At 41.9% G+C, this 20,594-nt stretch overlaps 1 protein-coding gene across 2 annotated transcripts in view; it reads right to left on the bottom strand.

Annotated features, from left to right (window-relative positions):
- LOC311100031 (F-BAR domain only protein 2-like) overlaps positions 1 to 20,594 on the bottom strand; it is a 93,893-nt gene that overhangs the window by 62,792 nt on the left and 10,507 nt on the right. For both annotated transcript variants that reach the window (XM_084140764.1, XM_084140765.1), the window contains exon 2: positions 2,370 to 2,461. In XM_084140764.1, the coding sequence (XP_083996890.1) occupies positions 2,370 to 2,461 (92 nt within the window). The remainder of the gene's footprint in view (positions 1 to 2,369; positions 2,462 to 20,594) is intronic.

The following is a 20,594-nucleotide window of genomic DNA, read 5'->3' as shown; positions in this document are numbered from 1 at the left end:
CATTCTAGCCAGCTGGGAAAATGTTTGTTTTTTTGTTGGACTAGAGCTATGCTAACCGGTTTGGGTTGCGGAAATGTAGGGGGACATGAACAAAGGCAAATAAAAAAAATATGTTTTTATTTGTTAAGGAACTCAGGTTGCGCATCAGCAGTTTCCCTCTTGTCATGTCACTCATTGCAGACCTTAGAGAGCTACACTGAACAAAAAGATCAATGCAAAATGTAAAGTGTTTGTCCCATGTTTCATAAGCTGAAATAAAAGATCCCAGAAATTTTCCATATGCACAAAAAGCGTATTTCTCTCAAATGTTGTGCACAAATTTGATTACATCCCTGACAGGTGTGGCATATCAAGAAACGGATTAAACAGCATGATCATTACACAGGTGCACCTTGTGCTGGGGACAATAAAAAAAGGCCACTCTAAAATGTGCAGTTGTCACACAACACAATGCCACAGATGTCTCAAGTTTTGAGGGAGCATGGAATTGGCATGCTGACTGCAGGAATGGCCACCAGAGCTGTTAGCATTGTGAACAGAGTGCCCCATGGTAGCCGTGTGGTTATGGTATGGCCAGACATAAGTTACAGACAACGAACACAAGTGCATCTTATCGATTGGCAATTTGAATGCACAAAAATACCGCGACGAGATACTGAGGCCCATTGTGAGGCCCATTTTTTAAAGGTATCTGTAACCAACAGATGCATATCTGTATTCCCTGTCATGTGAAATCAATAGATTAGGGCCTAATGAATTTATTTCAATTGACTGATTTCCTCATATGAACTGTAACAGTAAAATCTTTGAAATTGTTGCATGTTGCGTTTATATTTTTTGTTCAGTATATTTATAACTTATAACCTATATGCATTTTGTAGCGGCACATCCCCCCTAAGTCTGCCACCGCTGCTGAAAAAAATCCTAGGGGAAACACTGGTTCCCCAATGATGAAAGGGTAGCATGAGAAAAAGAAAACTGTGTATATTTAAAAAAAAAGATGATCATTTTTGTATGGACCAGCCCAGGCTGAAGGTACGCTTTGGAATTCCTGTAGAATTCCACCAGGAAACCTTTAGCAGATGAGGTTATAAAAATAGAGCTCAGACACAATGAAAGACATCTCAAGGTGTGAGAGGAATTATCAAGGAAGGTAGAATTAAGGTTTTATTATGGTTTAGACGCTACAGGTATGCAGTCCACTATACCAGTGTTTACAGTCTATAGTGTGGGCTAAATAGGCCTAAACCTGTGTGAATAGGCTACACCGGACACCTTCCACAGTAATTCCTTAGGTTGGATTAACCAAATCGGGTTTGCTCCTGGGTGATATAAAATGCTGCAATATTAATCTAGTATACCAAAACATTAGGACCCCGCCCCCCACCCCCATTCTTCATACACACAGGAAACTGTTGAGCGTGAAGAACTAACCCGGCAGAGTTGCAGTTCTTGACACACTCAAACCGGTACGCCTGGCACCTACTACCATACCCCGTTCAAAGGCACTTAAATATTTTGTCTTATCCACCCTCTGAATGGCACACATACACAATCCATGTCTCAATTGTCTCAGGTCTTAAAAATCCTTCTTTAACCTGTCCCCTTCATCTACACTGATTGCAGTGGATTTAACAAGTGACACCAATAAGGGATCATAGCTTTCACATTTATTCACCTGGTCAGTCTATGTCATGGAAAGAGCAGGTGTTCTTAATGTTTTGTCCACTCAGTGTATAGGTCAAGTAATTGATTAACTACAACACTGGCTCCCTCTACAGCAAATAGGTCATCAAGCCCTAGTCTCACAATTTTAACATACATTAAGCGAATGATTGACTTGAGAATGTAATTTGGTCACTAATGAAAAAGTTAACATGTAGGCAAATGTGGTTGATGAAAAAATGCTAAAAAAATGGAAAATGGGTTCCATAAAGACTTTGGCTAGAGAAACTTCTGTGTGTAAATCATCTATTGGTGTCAATGGGAAATGGGTGCAAATCTTGAGATGCGTGTGTATCTCAAGTTAGGGTTAGCCTATGAATTAATACCAAGTCAAAACAGAAAATCCCCAACATTTCATTTGCATAACCATTGAACCAGAAGACTGAAAACAACACCTGCACTGAGAGAAAAGAGACTAATCTGAAGAGAAAACATGAAATGTTTTCGTAACAGACGGTTAAGTTAAAGGTTAACTATAAAAAGAGTGTTGAGTAACTTTGAAAGTAAGCCTCGAGATACAAATTCACCTCTGTGATGAGAACAACAAGTTTAACTAAGAAAACCCCAAACCCCATAGCCTGGTTACACATGTAGCACATGACATAGCAAAAACAGATGTGGAACCAGGCTAATCAACAACTTACCTTTCTCTGATGAACTCAGCAAGTTCCTTGGAGGAGATTTGGCCATGCTTCATGTTATGGTAGAGAACATCAAATCCATTGTTTTTTTCACCCTGGGAAAAAAAACAAAAAAACAGAGAGATGGTTAGTAGACTGAAATACTGGTAGGCAGTAAGAACATCCACTGAGAACATCAAACCGCTCTGTAGTGTTCCCTTGAGTTTGAGTTAAGCCTTTCCTCCATGCTTTGCAGCGCTGGCGTTCTCCACTATGAGCGTTCTCATGGTCTGCATGGCTGTCAGCTGCATCCTCAGCAGCCTTGACTGGTCCACCATAGTCGACCTGGCCATAATGTTCAGGTTCTACTACACGCCCTTACGGTTCTATGGTCCCTAACAGGGTTCTATGGTCCCTAGAATACTTCTAATGGTCCCTGTACGATTCTATGCTTCCTAAAACGGTTCCAGCGCTCCCTATACGGTGCCTAGAACAACTCCACAATCCCCATACATGAAGTATGTTCCGAATAACATTGATGGAGGAGGTTGACGATAGGTCTTCAACAGTCAGACTGTGTAGATAGTTTACGGTCACAGATAGACCACTACACTCTGTGTTTGTTTGTGTGTCAGTAACCGTCACTACTCTGGAGATTGGTGACCAGCTGCACCATGGGTATTTTAAAAAATGCACACACCACTAGGGCTGTGACGGTCATGGAATTTTGGATGCTGGTAATTGCCCGGGCCAAAATGACCGCGGGTCTTCGTAATAACCATTAGAATAGCAATAAACAAACAAAAATGCTCCTGACCGCATGTGCTGCCATAGATTATATTTCTGTGTGCTGCACCTCGCTTGCACCTTTCTGCATCTGCTCGTTTGCTACAACACCTTGCTTGTTACAGCAAGGAGCAACAAAGTCTCATCACGTTAAGAGTCTGTGTACCGCAGAAACACCCCGTCTTCACTCAGCTGTTTGTTTAAACATTTGTAATATAGGACAGTTATTTTATTTTCATGACAGCCTTCATCCGTAACTGCCGGTTACACGGTAATTGTGCCAGCCCAATTTCGCCTAAAATGACATACCCAAATCTAACTGCCTGTAGCTCAGGACCTGAAGCAAGGATATGCATATGCTACTTTGAAGAATCTAAAATAAAACATATTTTGATTTGTTTAACACTTTTTGGGTTACTACATGATTTCATATGTGTTATTTCATAGTTTTGATGTCTTCACTATTATTCTACAATGTAGAAAATAGTAAAAATAAAGAAAAACCCTTGAATGAGTAGGTGTGTCCAAACTTGACTGGTACTGTATCTACAGTGAGGGAAAAAAGTATTTGATCCCCTGCTGATTTTGTACGTTTAGCCACTGACAAAGAAATGATCAGTCTATAATTTTAATGGTAGGTTTATTTGAACAGTGAGAGACAGAATAACAACAAAAAAATCCAGAAAAACGCATGTCAAAAATGTTATAAATTGATTTGCATTTTAATGAGAGAAATAAGTATCTGACCCCCTCTCAATCAGAAAGATTTCTGGCTCCCAGGTGTCTTTTATACAGGTAACGAGCTGAGATTAGGAGCACACTCTTAAAGGGAGTGCTCCTAATCTCAGTTTGTTACCTGTATAAAAGACACCTGTCCACAGAAGCAATCAATCAGATTCCAAACTCGCCACCATGGCCAAGACCAAAGAGCTCTCCAAGGATGTCAGGGACAAGATTGTAGACCTACACAAGGCTGGAATGGGCTACAAGACCATCGCCAAGCAGCTTGGTGAGAAGGTGACAACAGTTGGTACGATTATTCGCAAATGGAAGAAACACAAAAGGACTGTCAATCTCCCTCGGCCTGGTGCTCCATGCATGATCTCACCTCGTGGAGTTGCAATGATCATGAGAACGGTGAGGAATCAGCCCAGAACTACACGGGAGGATCTTGTCAATGATCTCAAGGCAGCTGGGACCATAGTCACCAAGAAAACAATTGGTAACACACTACGCCGTGAAGGACTGAAATCCTGCAGCGCCCGCAAGGTCCCCCTGCTCAAGAAAGCACATATACATGCCCTTCTGAAGTTTGCCAATGAACATCTGAATGATTCAGAGGAGAACTGGGTGAAAGTGTTGTGGTCAGATGAGACCAAAATGGAACTCTTTGGCATCAACTCAACTCGCCGTGTTTGGAGGAGGAGGAATGCTGCCTATGACCCCAAGAACACCATCCCCACCATCAAACATGGAGGTGGAAACATTATGCTTTGGGGGTGTTTTTCTGCTAAGGGGACAGGACAACTTCACCGCATCAAAGGGACGATGGACGGGGCCATGTACCATCAAATCTTGGGTGAGAACCTCCTTCCCTCAGCCAGGGCATTGAAAATGGGTCGTGGATGGGTATTCCAGCATGACAATGACCCAAAACACACGGCCAAGAACAAAGGAGTGGCTCAAGAAGAAGCACATTAAGGTTCTGGAGTGGCCTAGCCAGTCTCCAGACCTTAATCCCATAGAAAATCTGTGGAGGGAGCTGAAGGTTCGAGTTGCCAAACGTCAGCCTCGAAACCTTAATGACTTGGAGAAGATCTGCAAAGAGGAGTGGAACAAAATCCCTCCTGAGATGTGTGCAAACCTGGTGGCCAACTACAAGAAACGTCTGACCTCTGTGATTGCCAACAAGGGTTTTGCCACCAAGTACTAAGTCATGTTTTGCAGAGGGGTCAAATACTTATTTCCCTCATTAAAATGCAAATCAATTTATAACATTTTTGACATGCGTTTTTTCTGGATTTTTGTTGTTATTCTGTCTCTCACTGTTCAAATAAACCTACCATTAAAATTATAGACTGATCATTTCTTTGTCTGCGGGCAAACATACAAAATCAGCAGGGGATCAAATACTTTTTTCCCCTCACTGTATAATTAACATAAAAGTTGAAAATGTTTTGAGCAGTAGGTCTTCATAGTAGCGCTAAAGTGACCAGTTATCTATTCAACACATTCAGAGCATACGGATGCAGAGGTCCTTTGCTAGATATTGCATTTCATACATGTGGGGAAGTGGCTCCTCACCTAGGGATATTCTGGTTTGATCATATTTACTGAAAGTATTTATTTCTTCACATTATTTATTTAAGAGCAAGTTGTGTTTTGTCTATGTAGCCTATTTATTCATTCAGTCACTTACAAACCTTCAACAGCTCTAAGATAACTTATCCACCATCTCAAACCTCTATAGCAAATTTTGATTGTACGTTTCTTTATTTCAATTGGCTGAGCTCTAATGATGTGGCTAATTGTGATGCTCTAATGATGTGGCTAACACAGCTGATTTTAACCATGGCAATTAGGTCACCTGACATTTCAAATAGGTGTGCCCAAATGTCTGTTAAGCTAGGTGAGCCACGGTTTTAAAAGTTGCTAATGTATAAATGGTTTTAACTTGCTCTGGAAATGCAGTTTTAAAATAAATACAATACTTTTGAACAGTTTTTATCTCGGTCTTTGTTTTCAGCATTAAGTAGTTGAATAAGGCCAGCTCTTTCACAATACAGCTGAAGCATTAACTCTATTCACAGCAGAGGAGACAATGGGGCTGACACAGTAACACCGCTAATGTACCTCAAATACCAAACAGACAGGAAGAAAGCACGTGGTAGGTCAGCATTATAAATACACTGAACAAAAATATCAACGCAACCTGTAAAGTGTTGGTCCCATGTTTCATGAGCTGAAATAAAAAATACCAGAACTTTTTTATATGCAGAAAAAGTTCTCTCACTCAAATGTTGTGCACAAATTTGTTTACATCACTGAGCCGAAATACACAACAAACTTCACTGTGCAAAAAGTACAAACAGCGTTTTCCGGACCTCATGTACCTATGAATAGTAGGCTATGGTTTAGGGAAGTTCTATGGTCATTCGAGGAATACCTTACAGTGCCATAATTGTACCCCTACGCATTACGAGGTCAAACACATACCTGACCTAAGATCAGGTCTTAGAGGCAACTTCCTCCTGCAGCAAAGGACTATCCTGTTGCAGAGCCTATGTCTGTCCAACAGAGGGCAGAAATTAGCAAGCTCATAACATTTACATTATTTAGCAGACGCCCTTATCTAGAGCGACTTACACATTGGTGCATTCAACTTCTGATAGCCAGTGGGACAACCACCTTTTTTTTTAATGGGGGTTGGGGGAAGAAGGATTACTTTATACTATTCCAGGTATTCCTTAAAGAGGTAGGGTTTCAAGTGTCTCCGGAAAGTGGTCAGTGACTCCGCTGTCCTGGCGTCGTGGGGGAACTTGTTCCACCATTGGGGTGCCAGAGCAGCGAACAGCTTTGACTGGGCTGAGCGGGAACTATGCTTCCGTAGAGGTAGGGGAGCTAGCAGGTCAGAGGTGGATGAACGTAGTGCCCTCGTTTGGGTGTAGGGTCTCATCAGAGCAGGGGCGGTGTGTTCAATAGGGCGATATGGGCGACGCACTGCCAAACGGGAAAAGGAAGGGATTTTTTTTCTAATCAATTATATCACGGCAACAGTAGTTATCAGTGTTGTAATCTAGACGTCTGATCTGCCACAGTGCCACTAAATGTCCAATCAGGCTAAAGTCGTGCTTCAAATGGCCCCCCCCCCTTTTGGGGCGATTTCAGTCAGGTTGAAAATCGCCCAGAAGTCTGTCATAGACTCCCATGTAAAATCTATTTTTTTCAAATATCAGAGCTTTCAATACAATCTCTATGGGTTTCTGAGGGCTTGCACTTACGCGCTTTCGTCATACGTAACGTAACCATGAACGTAACTAAGAAAAGAGCGGGTAGCCTCATCAATCAATTCACGTACTACTATCAAGATGGCTATAGCGTTCAGTGCAACTCGATTGTCTCTTTGAAATAAGTTACTTTTTGTCGGCGAACAAATCAAGATAAATTGGCAACGAAACAATTAGGACCTCCCAGACCAAATTTAATAATTCAACAGGTTTCTACTAAAGGGGGGAAGTCCTACACCCGAGGATTTTCCAAAAATTGGTACGAACGAAAAACCTGGCTAGCAGGCTGCGATGTAGCTAATGCAGTCTTCTGCTACCCCCTGCTTACTCTTTCACCCTGAAGGCGGCACGGCAGACAGCACCGCTTGGACAGCGACTGGTGTGTAACGGACATGCACCATCTTTCAGGAAAGATTAAGAAACATGAGCTGTCAAAGACCCACATGGATAGCTGTTTGAGATTGTCTGCTTTGGGGAGAGTGAACATTCCCACTCAACTGGATGAGGGATACAGGCTAGCTGTCCGCCGCCACAACGATGAGGTTAGTGTTGATAATCACAAGTTTACTGGAGAACTGAAACTGACAAGGCTGACAAGATAGGACCCTTTTGTCCATTGTTATTGGATAGGAACAGAACTTATAACCAGCTCCTGACCTAAATAGATCTTAGCACAACATTTTACTCAACATATCATATTCCATATTCACTATAACAAATATATTTACTACGACATTAGCAAGAACCGCCACATCCTCAGCCGGCTAATCCAGTGTGTGAAGTTTTGCGGAGTGTTTGAGTTAGCTTTGCGAGGCAAAGATGAAACTGAGGGCTCCACCAACCCTGGTAAGCCAACACTTTTGAGATCAGTCAATAAATGCTTCTGGTATTGACTTATATGCTGCCCCTGTCTTCATGTTGTTGCTGGACATATCTTTTTTAAAATGTGTGTAGGTCACCTAAATCATCAGAAAAATTGCCCCCCCTGAGAATTTTTTCAGGAGCCGCCACTGCATCAGAGCCTGAAGGTAAGGAGGTGCCGTTCCCCTCACAGCTCCGTAGGCAAGCACCATGGTCTTGTAGTAGATGCGAGCCTCAACTGGAAGCCAGTGGAGTGTGCGGAGGAGCGGGGGGACGAGAGAACTTGGGAAGGTTGAACATCAGACAGGCTGCAGCGTTCTGGATAAGTTGTAGGGCTTTAATTACAGACCTGGATCAAACTTAATAATAATGATAATAAATAAAATGCCATAGCTAGGGCAAGGCTATATATAGCTAGTTTTGCTGGGAAAGGCACTTTAATTGACAATCTTTTTTTAATGTACCTAATAAAATGTTCAGGAAGGTAAAATGTTTTCAGTATAAACTTAAACGACAAACCAGATATAAAGTATGTAGAAAAGGTCATGCTCATCTATAGCCTGGGAAGACAACTCACCACTGCAAGAGTAGCCTAAGTATATTTTTGTCTTTCAATAAGTGCGGTTGTTGGTATTGTCTGGCTAGGGCAATTCTAGTTAAGTGCTGCCCTCTACATAGTAGCCTATTTAATCATTGCTTTGAACTGCAGAATGCTAAGTAATTGTGACTGAAGTGTTAGAATATTGATTTGGACTGGTTTCAGGTCAATTTGTGATAGCTTTCTGATAAGGTGGGTGTGTGTTGAGGTGGTATTTTTATTCACCTCTGCTAGGCAATCAGCGATTAGTGTTAATACTTCAGTCTCCCCTAGTTTTTCAGCAGCAGCTGTATGCGGCCGTCTTGTCAAGCGGTGGCGTTGTCGGCCAAAGCAAAGACTGTAGCTGAAAAAAAGGCATTCTGCTGAGTTGTTCTGTGGAATTATTCAAGGAAGGCTTCACACCACTCTCTCACTTGACTATCTTACCAGGTTATTTTCATAGAAATCAAGTATGTGCATGATTTCTATCCCTGTAGGTTTTACAAACGCTCCCCACCCCGTGGCTGCAACTCTTCTAATCTAGTGTACCCTGCGCGCACAACGCATGTGGAATTCCTAGTCTCCAGCAGCCTTTGGAACTGCCAATCGGTGGTCAACAAGGCTGAGTTCACCTTAAAGTCCCTAGACTTTCTGATGGAGACATGGATTACCCCATGAGAACAATGCTACTACAGCTGATCTCTCGTCATTGATGTGTTCTCTCATAGTCAGAGAGCATCTGGTCGTACAGGGCTACTATTTTCTCCTAAACTGAGATGTTCTTTTTTCCCCCTGTCTCACCTCTCCGTCTTCTCATTTGAATTCCATGCTGTCACTGTCACTTGTCCACTCAAGCTTCAAAAAGGTCCAATGCAGTCCTTTTTATCGCAATGTCAAGAATTTAGCTAGGACTGTCTGGGATAGGTTTGGAACTCTTCCTTATTGGTCTATTAACTAATTTACCGCCTTGTGAAGCCGTTAGCGATGATGCTAACGATAACCTTCTTCTGGTAGAGATGGAAAGGCTTTCCCAAAAACCTTCTCAATTAAATGTTAACTACAAAGTAACTTATCCCTACCTGGCAGAATGACATCATGATTATTTGCATCAATCCAATGGCCATTTGTTTTGTATACTCTGCAATCACATGAGCGCTACAGAAACAGTGCTAACCAAACAACAGTCTCTTGCTGGTGCACACTTGCATTAAAGGGTAACTACACCCCAAAATTAAAATGTATTATATTTTTCCCCAGACCTCAAAAGTGGTCTCCTGATGTGGTTTAAACATTGTTGTGAACTTAGAACAACCCGCTTCCCCCTGATGCTAGGACAGCAGAGTCCCTGTCCATCTTCCGAAAACAACTGAAACCTTACCTCTTCAAAGAGTATTTTAAATATGATATTAGTGGAATGGTGTTTAGACATTGTGCAAATTAATTAAAAATGAAAAAAATGAAATCTCTTTCGTCAATAAGTATTCAACCCCTTTGTTATGGCAAGCCTAAATAAGTTCAGGAGTAAAAACTTGCTTAACAAGTCACATAATAAGTTGCATGGACTCAATAATAGTGTTTAACATTATTTTTGAATGACTACCTCATCTCTGTACCACACACATACAATAATCTGTAAGGTCCCTCAGTCGAGCAGTAGATTTAAAATAGATTCAACCACAAAGACCAGGGAGGTTTTCTAATGACTCGCAAAGAAGGGCACCGATTGGTAGATGGGTAAAGAAATAAAAAACAGACATTGAAAATTATTAATTACAATTTGGATGGTGTATCAATACACCCATTCACTACAAAGATGCAGGTGTCCTTCCCAACTCAGTTGCTGGAGAGGAAGGATACCGCTCAGGGATTTCACGATAGCCAATGGTGACTTTAAAACAGTTACAGAGTTGAATGGTTGTGTTAGGAGAAAACTGAGGATGGATCAAGAACATCGTAGTTACGCCACAATAAAAACCTAAATAACCGAGTGAAAATAAGGAAGCCTGTACAGAATAAAAAATATTCCAAAACATGCATCCTGTTTGCAATAAGGCACTAAAGTAAAACAGCAAATAATGGCAAAGAAATTAACTTTATGTCCTGAATGCAAAGAGTTATGTTTGGGCCAAATCCAACCCAACTGTTCATATTTTCAAGCATGGTGGTAGCTACATCATGTTATAGGCATGCACAGTGGTGTAAAGTACTTAAGTAAAAATACTTTACAGTACTACTTAAGTATTTTTTGGGGGTCTCTGTACTTTACTATTTATATTTTTGACAACTTTAACTTCACTTCATTCCTAAGGAACATTATGTACCTTTTACTCCATACATTTTCCCTGACACCCAAAAGTACTCGTTACATTTTCAACGCTTAGCAGGACAGAAATGGTCCAATTCACGCACTTATCAAGAGAACACCCCTGGTCATCTCTATTGCCTCTGATCTGGCAGACTCACTGAACACAAATGCTTTGTTTCTGAATGATGTCTGAGTGATGGAGTGTGCCCCTGGCTATCTGGTTTGCTTAATATAAGGAATTTGGATTGATTTATACTTTTACTTTTGATACTTAAGTATATTTAAAACAAAATACTTTTAGACTTTTACTCAAGTAGTATTCACTTTTACTATTTTCTATTAAGGTATCTTTACTTTTACTCAAGTATGACAATTGGGTACTTTTTCCACCACTGGGTATGCATGCAATCGTTAAGGAATGGGGAGTGTTTCAGGATCAAATAGAAATGGAGTGGAGCTAAGCTAAGCACAGGCAAAATCCTAGAGGAAAACCTGGTTCTGTCTGCTTTCCACCAGACACTGGGAGATCAATTCACATTTCAGCAGGACAATAACCTAAAGTACAAGGCCAAGAGGACAGTGAATGTTCCTGGGTGGCCTAGTTACAGTTGACTTAAAATCTACTTGAAAATGTATGGCAAGACTTGAAAATGGCTGTCTAGCAATGATCGACAACCAACTTGACAGAGCTTGAAGAATTACTTTGATTGTACAATCCAGGTGTGCAAAGCTCTTAAAGACTTACCCAGAAAGACCTACAGCTGTAATCGCTGCCAAAGGTGATTGTAACATGTATTGACTCAGGGGTGTGAATACTTATGTAAATTAGATATTTCCATTTCAATACAATTTGCTAAAGTTTCAACAACAAAAAAATAACATGTTTTCACTTTGTCATTATGGGGTATTGTGTGTAAATTGGTGGGGGAAAATGTAATCTATTTTGAATTAAGGCTGTAACACAAAATGTGGAATAAATCAAGGGATATGAATACTTTCTGAAGGCACTGACAAGTAGTATGGAGCTGCGGCTCTGACAGGATTTCGGTTAGCCGGCAATTGCAGGCTTTTGGCCGATAATAATATTAATTTTACTGGTCAAAATGACCGGGAGAAAAATTCTCATTGCAAAATAGCTTACTGTGAGGAACTATAGTTTTAATATATCATTCGGAATGGATGTTAAAAAAAACAACACTTTCCTAAATTTTCGCGCAGCAGGCCAGGTACTTATATGCGTGCTCAGGCGCGCACACTCCCTCAACATTATCAGTATTCGGCGCATGTGACAAATAACATTTGATTTGATTTATCAGGACAGAGAAACCAGACATGCTTATTGCTCACATGGAGCACTTCAAAACAAAAGACAATTACAATTTTTTACAAATCTCGTCAATGATGGCTATGAAATAAACTTTAAAAAACTTGTTCTCACAAGTGTAGCAGGTTGTGAACTCTGCAAACCACGTGTATTGTGTGTAGGCCAGAGACAAAAAAATCTAATTTGAATCCATTTTAAATTCAGGCTGTAACGCAACAAAATGTGGAAAAAGTCAAGGGGTGTGAATACTTTGACGGAACTGTATGTCCCATCCTACATCCTGATATTACCAGGTTGACCTGGTAGGTGAGAGATATATACAGCTCTGGAAAAAATTAAGAGACCACTGCAAATTTGTCTTATATCAGCATCTCTACATGTATGACAGCCAATCCATTCCAGTGTCTGTTGAATTCCAACACAGGCACACCTCATTCTACTGAATTAGGTACTGATTAGGTGATCACCTGAACCAAATCTTATTTAACGAGGAAAAGTATAAAAACCACTGCTGTGGTCATCACTATCCTCTTGCAATAGGACCAGCTGGATGGCAAAAACAGTGCTAATAGTACCTCAAAAGTAATATTAATACAAAAATTACTATTGACCATGCCAAAAGAGTTGAAAAGGAAAGGTTTGAGTGAGGAAATGTAGGGTTCAATTCTGGCTTTACTGGCAGAGGGATACAGTGAGCATCAGGTTGCTTTCATCCTTAAAATGTCAAAGATGGCGGTTCATAAGAACAAGGTCAAGCAGCAGACATTGGGGACAACAAAGCTACAGACCGGCAGAGGGCGAAAACAACTCTCTACTGACCGGGATGACCACCCACTCATTCGAATGTCACTCAACAACCGTAGGATGACATCAAGTGACCTACAAAAATAATGGCAAACGGCAACTGGGGTGAAATGCACGGCGAGGACGATTCGAAACAGGCTCCTAGGGGCAGGGCTGAAGTCGTGCAAAGCTAGAAAAAAGCCCTTCATCAATGAGAAGCAAAGAAGAGCCAGGCTGAGGTTTGCAAAAGACCATAAGGATTGGGCCGTAGAGGACTGGAGTAAGGTCATCTTCTCTGATGAGTCCAATTTTCAGCTTTGCCCAACACCTGGTCGTCTAATGGTTAGACGGAGACCTGGAGAGGCCTACAAGCCACAGTGTCTGCACCCACTGTGAAATTTGGTGGAGGATCGGTGATGATCTGAGGGTGCTTCAGCAAGGCTGGAATCGGGCAGATTTGTCTTTGTGAAGGACGCATGAATCAAGCCACGTACAAGGTTGTCCTGGAAGAAAACTTGTTAAAGGAATAGTTCACCCAAATTACATTGGTTTCCTTACCCTGTAAGCAGTTTATGGACACTGTATGACAGAAACCCATGCTTTGGTTAAACCATCAACCCTGGCACAGCATAGATATGAAATCCCCCCATTTCATCCATCTGTGCACCAGCTGTGATTCACCTCATCAACTGAACTAACCCGTGACTGCCACACAGCCACTTCCTGATTGTGTCCTGAACAGGGCCAAAGTCAGTGCCATACATCATCATCCCCACTGTGCTTATTTAACACATGGGTTCATTTAATTCCACCATATTGTTTACCCCCCTCCTATCTATCCCCTCCGAGAGGTCAGGGGTCATGGAAGGCTCATGCCAAACGAACCTGCAGCCTAGTGCATCTGAGGATAGATATTTGCAGCGCAAACAGAAACGAAAGAGAGAAAAGGATAAGGATATAGACTTCTCTGCAGTGCCCTGTAGTTTCCTGCAGACAGACATAACAGCAATGGTCTGAAATGGACTTCCTGTTATAGTGTTGTTATTTAAACCAGTCCAGGCTGCATCTGAAATGTCACTGCACAGGGCTCTAGTCAAAAGTAGTACACTATATAGTGAACAGGGTGCTATTTCGGACCCAGCCCAGGCCTCAGCTCTGTTGCTATAATCAATAGTGTGACTTTAGCACATGACTCACACAGCCTGATTTACATATCCTAGGCTACCGCAATGACTAGATACCATGGGAGCTGCAGAGAGTGAGAGACCGAGAGAGGCAGAAAGAGAGAGAAATTGAGAGTGAGAAATACAGACAGAGAGAGAGAAATAGTCTGAGAAAATACAACTCCAAACTAATTTTTACAGCAACAGGAAGGGCTAATATTATGTGCACCTGGAATGCAGCAGTATAGAAACGAAAATGAATACAAAAGCTAAATAAAATCACAGGAAACAGGTCTGGGCGTTTTTCCTTTTTCCACCCCACCAGTACAATCCCCCATAGTGACTCGCAAGGAACAGAGACACACGTTCTACACAAGGGAAAGATGTCGTGGTTATGAGTCTGAAAACCAACCATGCTATGTTGTAACACTACTTACTCAGTGATACTAGGAGACAGGAGTGCCACACGGCTCTTGAATTCAAATGCCCCATTTGGAGACTTATTGACCAAGGCTCTGGTGTAGAGTGATTCAAATTCTAACCACACATTGTGAAATTCAAGACCAGTCATTACTCTTGGCCTGGCAGTGAGTGGCCTGTTAAGACTGCCCTCCACACCAGTGAAAGATAACCTGTGGAGGGGTTGGCGCGTGCATATCAATCGGTGCCTCTGTGGAGCGAGACTAGAGACGTCCACAATGTCCGATTGAAAGAGCTCAAAGCTTCTCAAGAACTGAGAGAGAGAGACAGATGCTGAGAAAGCTGAAAGAGAAAGAGCTGAGAGAGAGATCACTTTAATAAATGTGCCCATTTACCCAACTAGAATCAATCGGCCTATTCAAGTTGTGCTGATGATTAGCAACTGATACAATACAACATGCTACTTTTACGCAGCGTAAAGAATGGATTCTTTAATGTTTTGCATGCCAAATGCAATAGAATATTGTTTTGCCAGTGAGAGACCAGACCATGGACTCCCTGCTATGCTTCTCTGCTACAATCAGCAAACAAACATTGGCCTTAGTTATACAAAAGTAGGCAAGAGTATAACCATGCAAGAAGTTGACAAATTAAGACTGGACGGAGTGTGTACGTGCACAAGCATACGTGCGAACGTGTGTGTTTCTACTGGGAACACTGGTATCACTCACACAGAGGGAGAGGACAACAGCTAGACAGCTGGGGAGGTAGTGACCTCACGCCAAATCGTTGGTAATGGCTCTCAGTCTCTCATATTCCGTCTCACTTACCGTTTCACTCACACTACCTCTGTATGTCTGGTGTTAGCTCACAACTGGTCCTCTGTAGCTCAGCTGGTAGAGCACGGCGCTTGTAACGCCAGGGTAGTGGGTTCGATCCCCGGGACCACCCATACACAAAAATGTATGCACACATGACTGTAAGTCGCTTTGGATAAAAGCGTCTGCTAAATGGCATATTAATATTATTATTATTATTATTATTATTATTATATTATTATTATTATTAATAATATTAAATATTATTATTATTATATAAAAAACTAGCCTATATTCTCTCATGAGAGGAAATTCATTGGGCCATTTTTGCTGACAAACAAAAGACAACATGTACCTTACACATATAGGTACAGTAGTCAATAGGCCCTTGTGGAAAAAGTAGCACACGCATTATTCAATTGACATTTCCATAATTTTGCCTATACTGCCGCACTATCAATCAGGGGCGCAATTTTTTTTATTTTATCCAGTCGGACAACACTCCAAAAAGCCTACCTGACTGCTCGGAGGCGTCTGCATGGTCCTAAAGCGCACCGTTGCCTCGTTTTTGATCACATTCCAATTATAAAACTGGGGGGGACAAAAATGCAATTTCAGAATGTGGGGGGGATGTAACCCCCCCGTCCCCAATGGAAGTTGCTCCCCTGCTATCAATGCATGGATCACTGATCAGAGGACCAGCCTCAAATGGTAACAACTCCCTCAATGCTTCTAATCTGATGACATGTGCAACGGTTGCCAGCTGAACATCATTTTCAAGTAGAGTTTTAGTGTCACATGCACAAGTACAGTGAAATGCATTTCTTGCAAGCTCTAAACCCAACAATGCAATGATCAATATAGTACAAAAAAATAAGGTAGAACAAAAACACAAAAAATACAAATAGAAAAACACAAGTAAGAAGCTATATAAAGTTCCATTACCCTATTTACAATATGCAGGGATACTGGAGTAATAGAGGTAAACTACATGACCAAAGGTATGTGGACACCTGCTCGTCGAACATCTCATTCCAAAATCATGGCATTAGTATGGATTTGGTCCCCGCTTTGCTGCTATAACAGCCTCCACCTTTCTGGGAAGGCTTTCCACTAGATGTTGGAACATTGCTGCGGGGACTTCCATTCAGCCACAAGAGCATTAGTGAAGTCGGGCACTGATGTTGGGCGATTAGGCCTGGCTCGCATTCGGTGTTCCAATTCATCCCAAAGGTGTCCGATGGGGTTGAGGTTAGGGCTCAAGTTCTTCCACACCGATCTCGACAAACCATTTCCGAAAAGTGCAAATCAATCCCAGAACAACAGCAAAGGACCTTGTGAAGATGCTGCAGGAAACAGGTACAAAAGTATCTATATCCACAGTAAAACGAGTCCTATATCGACATAACCTGAAAGGCCGCTCAGCAAAGAAGAAGCCACTGCTCCAAAACCGCCATAAAACCGCCAGACTACGGTCTGCAACTGCACATGGGGACAAAGATCGTACTTTTTGGAGGAATGTCCTCTGGTCTGTTAAAACAAAAATAGAACTGTTTGGCCATAATGACCATCGTTAAGTTTGGAGGAAAAAGGGGTGTCTTGCAAGCCTAAGAACACCATCCCAAACGTGAAGCACGGGGGTGGCAGCGTCATGCTGTGGGGGTGCTTTGCTGCAGGAGGGACTGGTGCACTTCACAAAATAGATGGCATCATGAGGAAGGAAAATGATGTGGATATATTGAAGCAACATCTCAAGACATCAGTCAGGAAGTTAAAACTTGGTCGCAAATGGGTCTTCCAAATGGACAATGACCCAAAACATACTTCCAAAGTTGTGGCAAAATGGCTTAAGGACAACAAAGTCAAGGTATTGGAGTGGCCATCACAAAGCCCTGACCTCAATCCCATAGAAAATCTGTGGGCAGAACTGAAAAGGCGTGTGCGAGCAAGGAGGCCTACAAACCTGACTCAGTTACTCCAGCTCTGTCAGGAGGAATGGGCCAAAATTCACCCAACTTATTGTGGGAAGCTTGTGGAAGGCTACCCGAAACGTTCGACCCAAGTTAAACAATTTAAAGGCAATGCTACCAAATACTAATTGAGTGTATGTAAACTTCTGACCCACTGGGAATGTGATGAAAGAAATCAAAGCTGAAATAAATAATTCTCTCTACTATTATTCTGACATTTCACATTCTTAAAATATAGTGGTGATCCTAACTGACCTAAGACAGGGAATTTTTACTAGGATTAAATGTCAGGAATTGTGAAAAACTGAGTTTAAACATATTTGGCTAAGGTGTATGTAAACTTCCGACTTCAACTGTATATATATAGTGTCGATATATATAGGGGTAAGGTGACTAGGCATCAGGATATATGATAAAACAGAGTAGCAGCAGTGTAAATGAAGATAGTTAGGATATAAATCAATGGAAAATGGAATTAAAATGATGGAATTAAAAGTTAAAAGAAGAAGGATAGGCTACAACAACCAAGACCCAACAGGTAGGCTGCTACTTTATATTCTGAATGGAGTTGTTGTTCGTAACTGTAGGATGAGAAAGCTAATGCAGCCTCAATTAGCCTAGCTAGCTTAACTAGCTTCTCCCGGTTTCATTACAGTCAAGACATGTAGCTACTACGTAATCATATTGGATGATAAATAACCTAGCTATGGCAGGTATTAGTCGACTATAGCGCGAGTCGGCTAGGTTGGTTGCTGTCTCTCGTCTCTCCCTCCCTCCTCCCGGTTCCCGTGTCACACGCTCACACTCACAGTAGCCTATACACACAGCACAGCCCCTCCTAGAGCATCACCTCGCTCTACCGCTGCTCCCTCGCGCTTTATCAGCTCTGGTTAATAATGTAGCTTAAAAAAGGGACTTTTCTGCTGCTTCCCGCACTCGGATCGGGTCTGGATCCGATATATACAGAACGGGTTTAGTTGTCCTCGGATCCGTTCGGGTCTCTATATTTTACTAATTAATTGATGCATATCGGATGGGAATGCCCCAGGTCCATTTTGGAACAGGTACAACAGTCTTTCTGGCCTTAGCTATTCTCTGTCTGAGCAACACTAACAGTGTGTCATGTGTTCCGTTTGCTTTTGGTAGAACAAATTATGCTAAATTAGATCTTGATAGGAAATAGCATCAATTTTCCCATTTGAGCCAAGCACAAAACGTACACAATGACGAATAACATGGATTTAGCAAGTCAAAACAAAGGAAAAGAGAAAGTTTCCATGCATAGAGCAGAACTCTAGCACAGGACCAGAAATAGGTCGCTGTAATTCTCAGACAAACTAGAATGGAAGAGAAAATGTGCAATAGCAAAGAGAACATTAGCCACCAGACCAGAACATGTATCCTCGTTTAAACTTCATGATTTGATTTGTAAGATGTAGAAAAACAGAACATGGTTTATTTTTCCCATTCAAATAAAGACAGCTCAAATCCTTGGTTGAAGCTACTCCCTGAATCATCATTGGTCCCCTGTAGCTCAGTTGGTAGAGCATGGCGCTTGCAACGCCAGGGTTATGGGTTCGTTTCCCACGGGGGGCCAGTATGAAAATGTATGCACTCACTAACTGTAAGTCGCTCTGGATAAGAGTGTCTGCTAAATGACTAAAATCTAAATGTAAAAATGTCATCACAGTGTCAATAAATAATGAGGCCAAGAGTGCAATCTCTGGTTCTCTTCACTCCCACTAGGCTTGGCCAGGAACTTTCTTTTGTACTTCTGTGTATATTTAGATCAGATAATCAGATCAACAATTTCACATATCCTTTGATTCTTCAGTAGTGGAAACTTCGGTGATGAATCCAAAAGAAGCATTGGAGCAGTTAGTTGGCCAACAGTACTTATAACCCAGGTGGACTCTCTCACATTGGCCAAGTGAAAGCTATGAAAAAACATCCTTGTCTGTACAAACTCACTAAGGCTTTTAGTATGTGTGACAGCTTAACAAGTCTCTTCCCCCCCCTCCTCTGTAAATGGGTGGGAGACAGGAAGGGAGCCCTCGGGAGAGCAACAGAGCTCTCCTCAACACATGCATGTGTAAACCCAGACGCCCTTATGACATCATCAGAATGTCTGCCTGCCGACGGCGCTGAAGCTCATGTGACTTGAAAATGTCTGCGAGGCAAGCAGGGCACCAGCACGCAGGTCTGTCACAACATGTCAAACCAACAGTAACTCACTGACTCACACTGGACTGGAGAGTTTCATGGTTAAGTAAGTATACACAAGGTTGTAGTGTAAACTCACTTTAGGTTCGCTATGACTGCATGGAGGTAGGACAGATGGGCATATCTGTGAGGCCTCCTCCTCAATGTCATAACATGATCATGTAGCTACCATTCTAGGCCTATATTTTTACATTCTCCACCACACCCCATTCATAATCAAGCATTCTGTTGTCAGAGGAAGTTGCCTTTCCAAGTTGCTCCCAAGTACAAATATCTATAGGGCCAGGAGTTTTCCTGACAATATGACCTGACTAAGAAAAACTCTGGGCACAAGTTATTGACCTTATTTGTGAGGTAAAATATAAATTGACTCAACTCAGAGTAGCCGTTCCCTGTGTAACCCAAGTTTCCCAACTCAATGTTGACCTATACCTCCCAACCCCAGATACCAGCCGAGAGTGAAAAGATTCCTCCAACTGTCATATGGCTAAGGCCCCATCTCTGATGACCTCACAACTGAATCTCATGGCCATTACCCAAAACAAAAAAATGCTCCTCTATTCCTCTCCACAGAGCGAGAGAGTCAGGGATGGAGAGAGAGGAGCTATCCTCCTATCCTCTATCGACCATGTAATTTTGTGATGCCCTCATATTCAATGCTCAGTGGAGGAAAACAAATAAAAGCCAAGACAAACAAAGGCAGCCATTTGTTATTTGGACAGTGGCTCTTTACAGTGAGGGAGAGGGCAGAAGCTATGGTAATGTAGCTAGGCCCTGTGTCTCATCTCACCATGTTTCATTCCATATTGGATGGATGGATGGATTGATTTTAAACTACATTTGAGGCTAATCAAAGTAAAACCCAAACCAATGTGAACAGTCATTTTCTAGACAATTCTCGGTGTGTTTTAGTGTGTACAAATTATGTGGACGTGTGTGTGTGTGTGTGTGTGTGTGTGTATGTCCATAGGACAGCTTTCTCCTACCTGGTGTGTGGTCTAATAATTTCCCA

This window comes from Coregonus lavaretus (assembly GCF_964263955.1).
Source record: "Coregonus lavaretus genome assembly, chromosome: 24".
Classification (NCBI taxonomy): Eukaryota; Metazoa; Chordata; class Actinopteri; order Salmoniformes; family Salmonidae; genus Coregonus; species Coregonus lavaretus.
The sequence above is the reverse complement of the archived record's forward strand: the minus strand, read 5'-3'. Positions and strand labels throughout refer to the sequence as shown.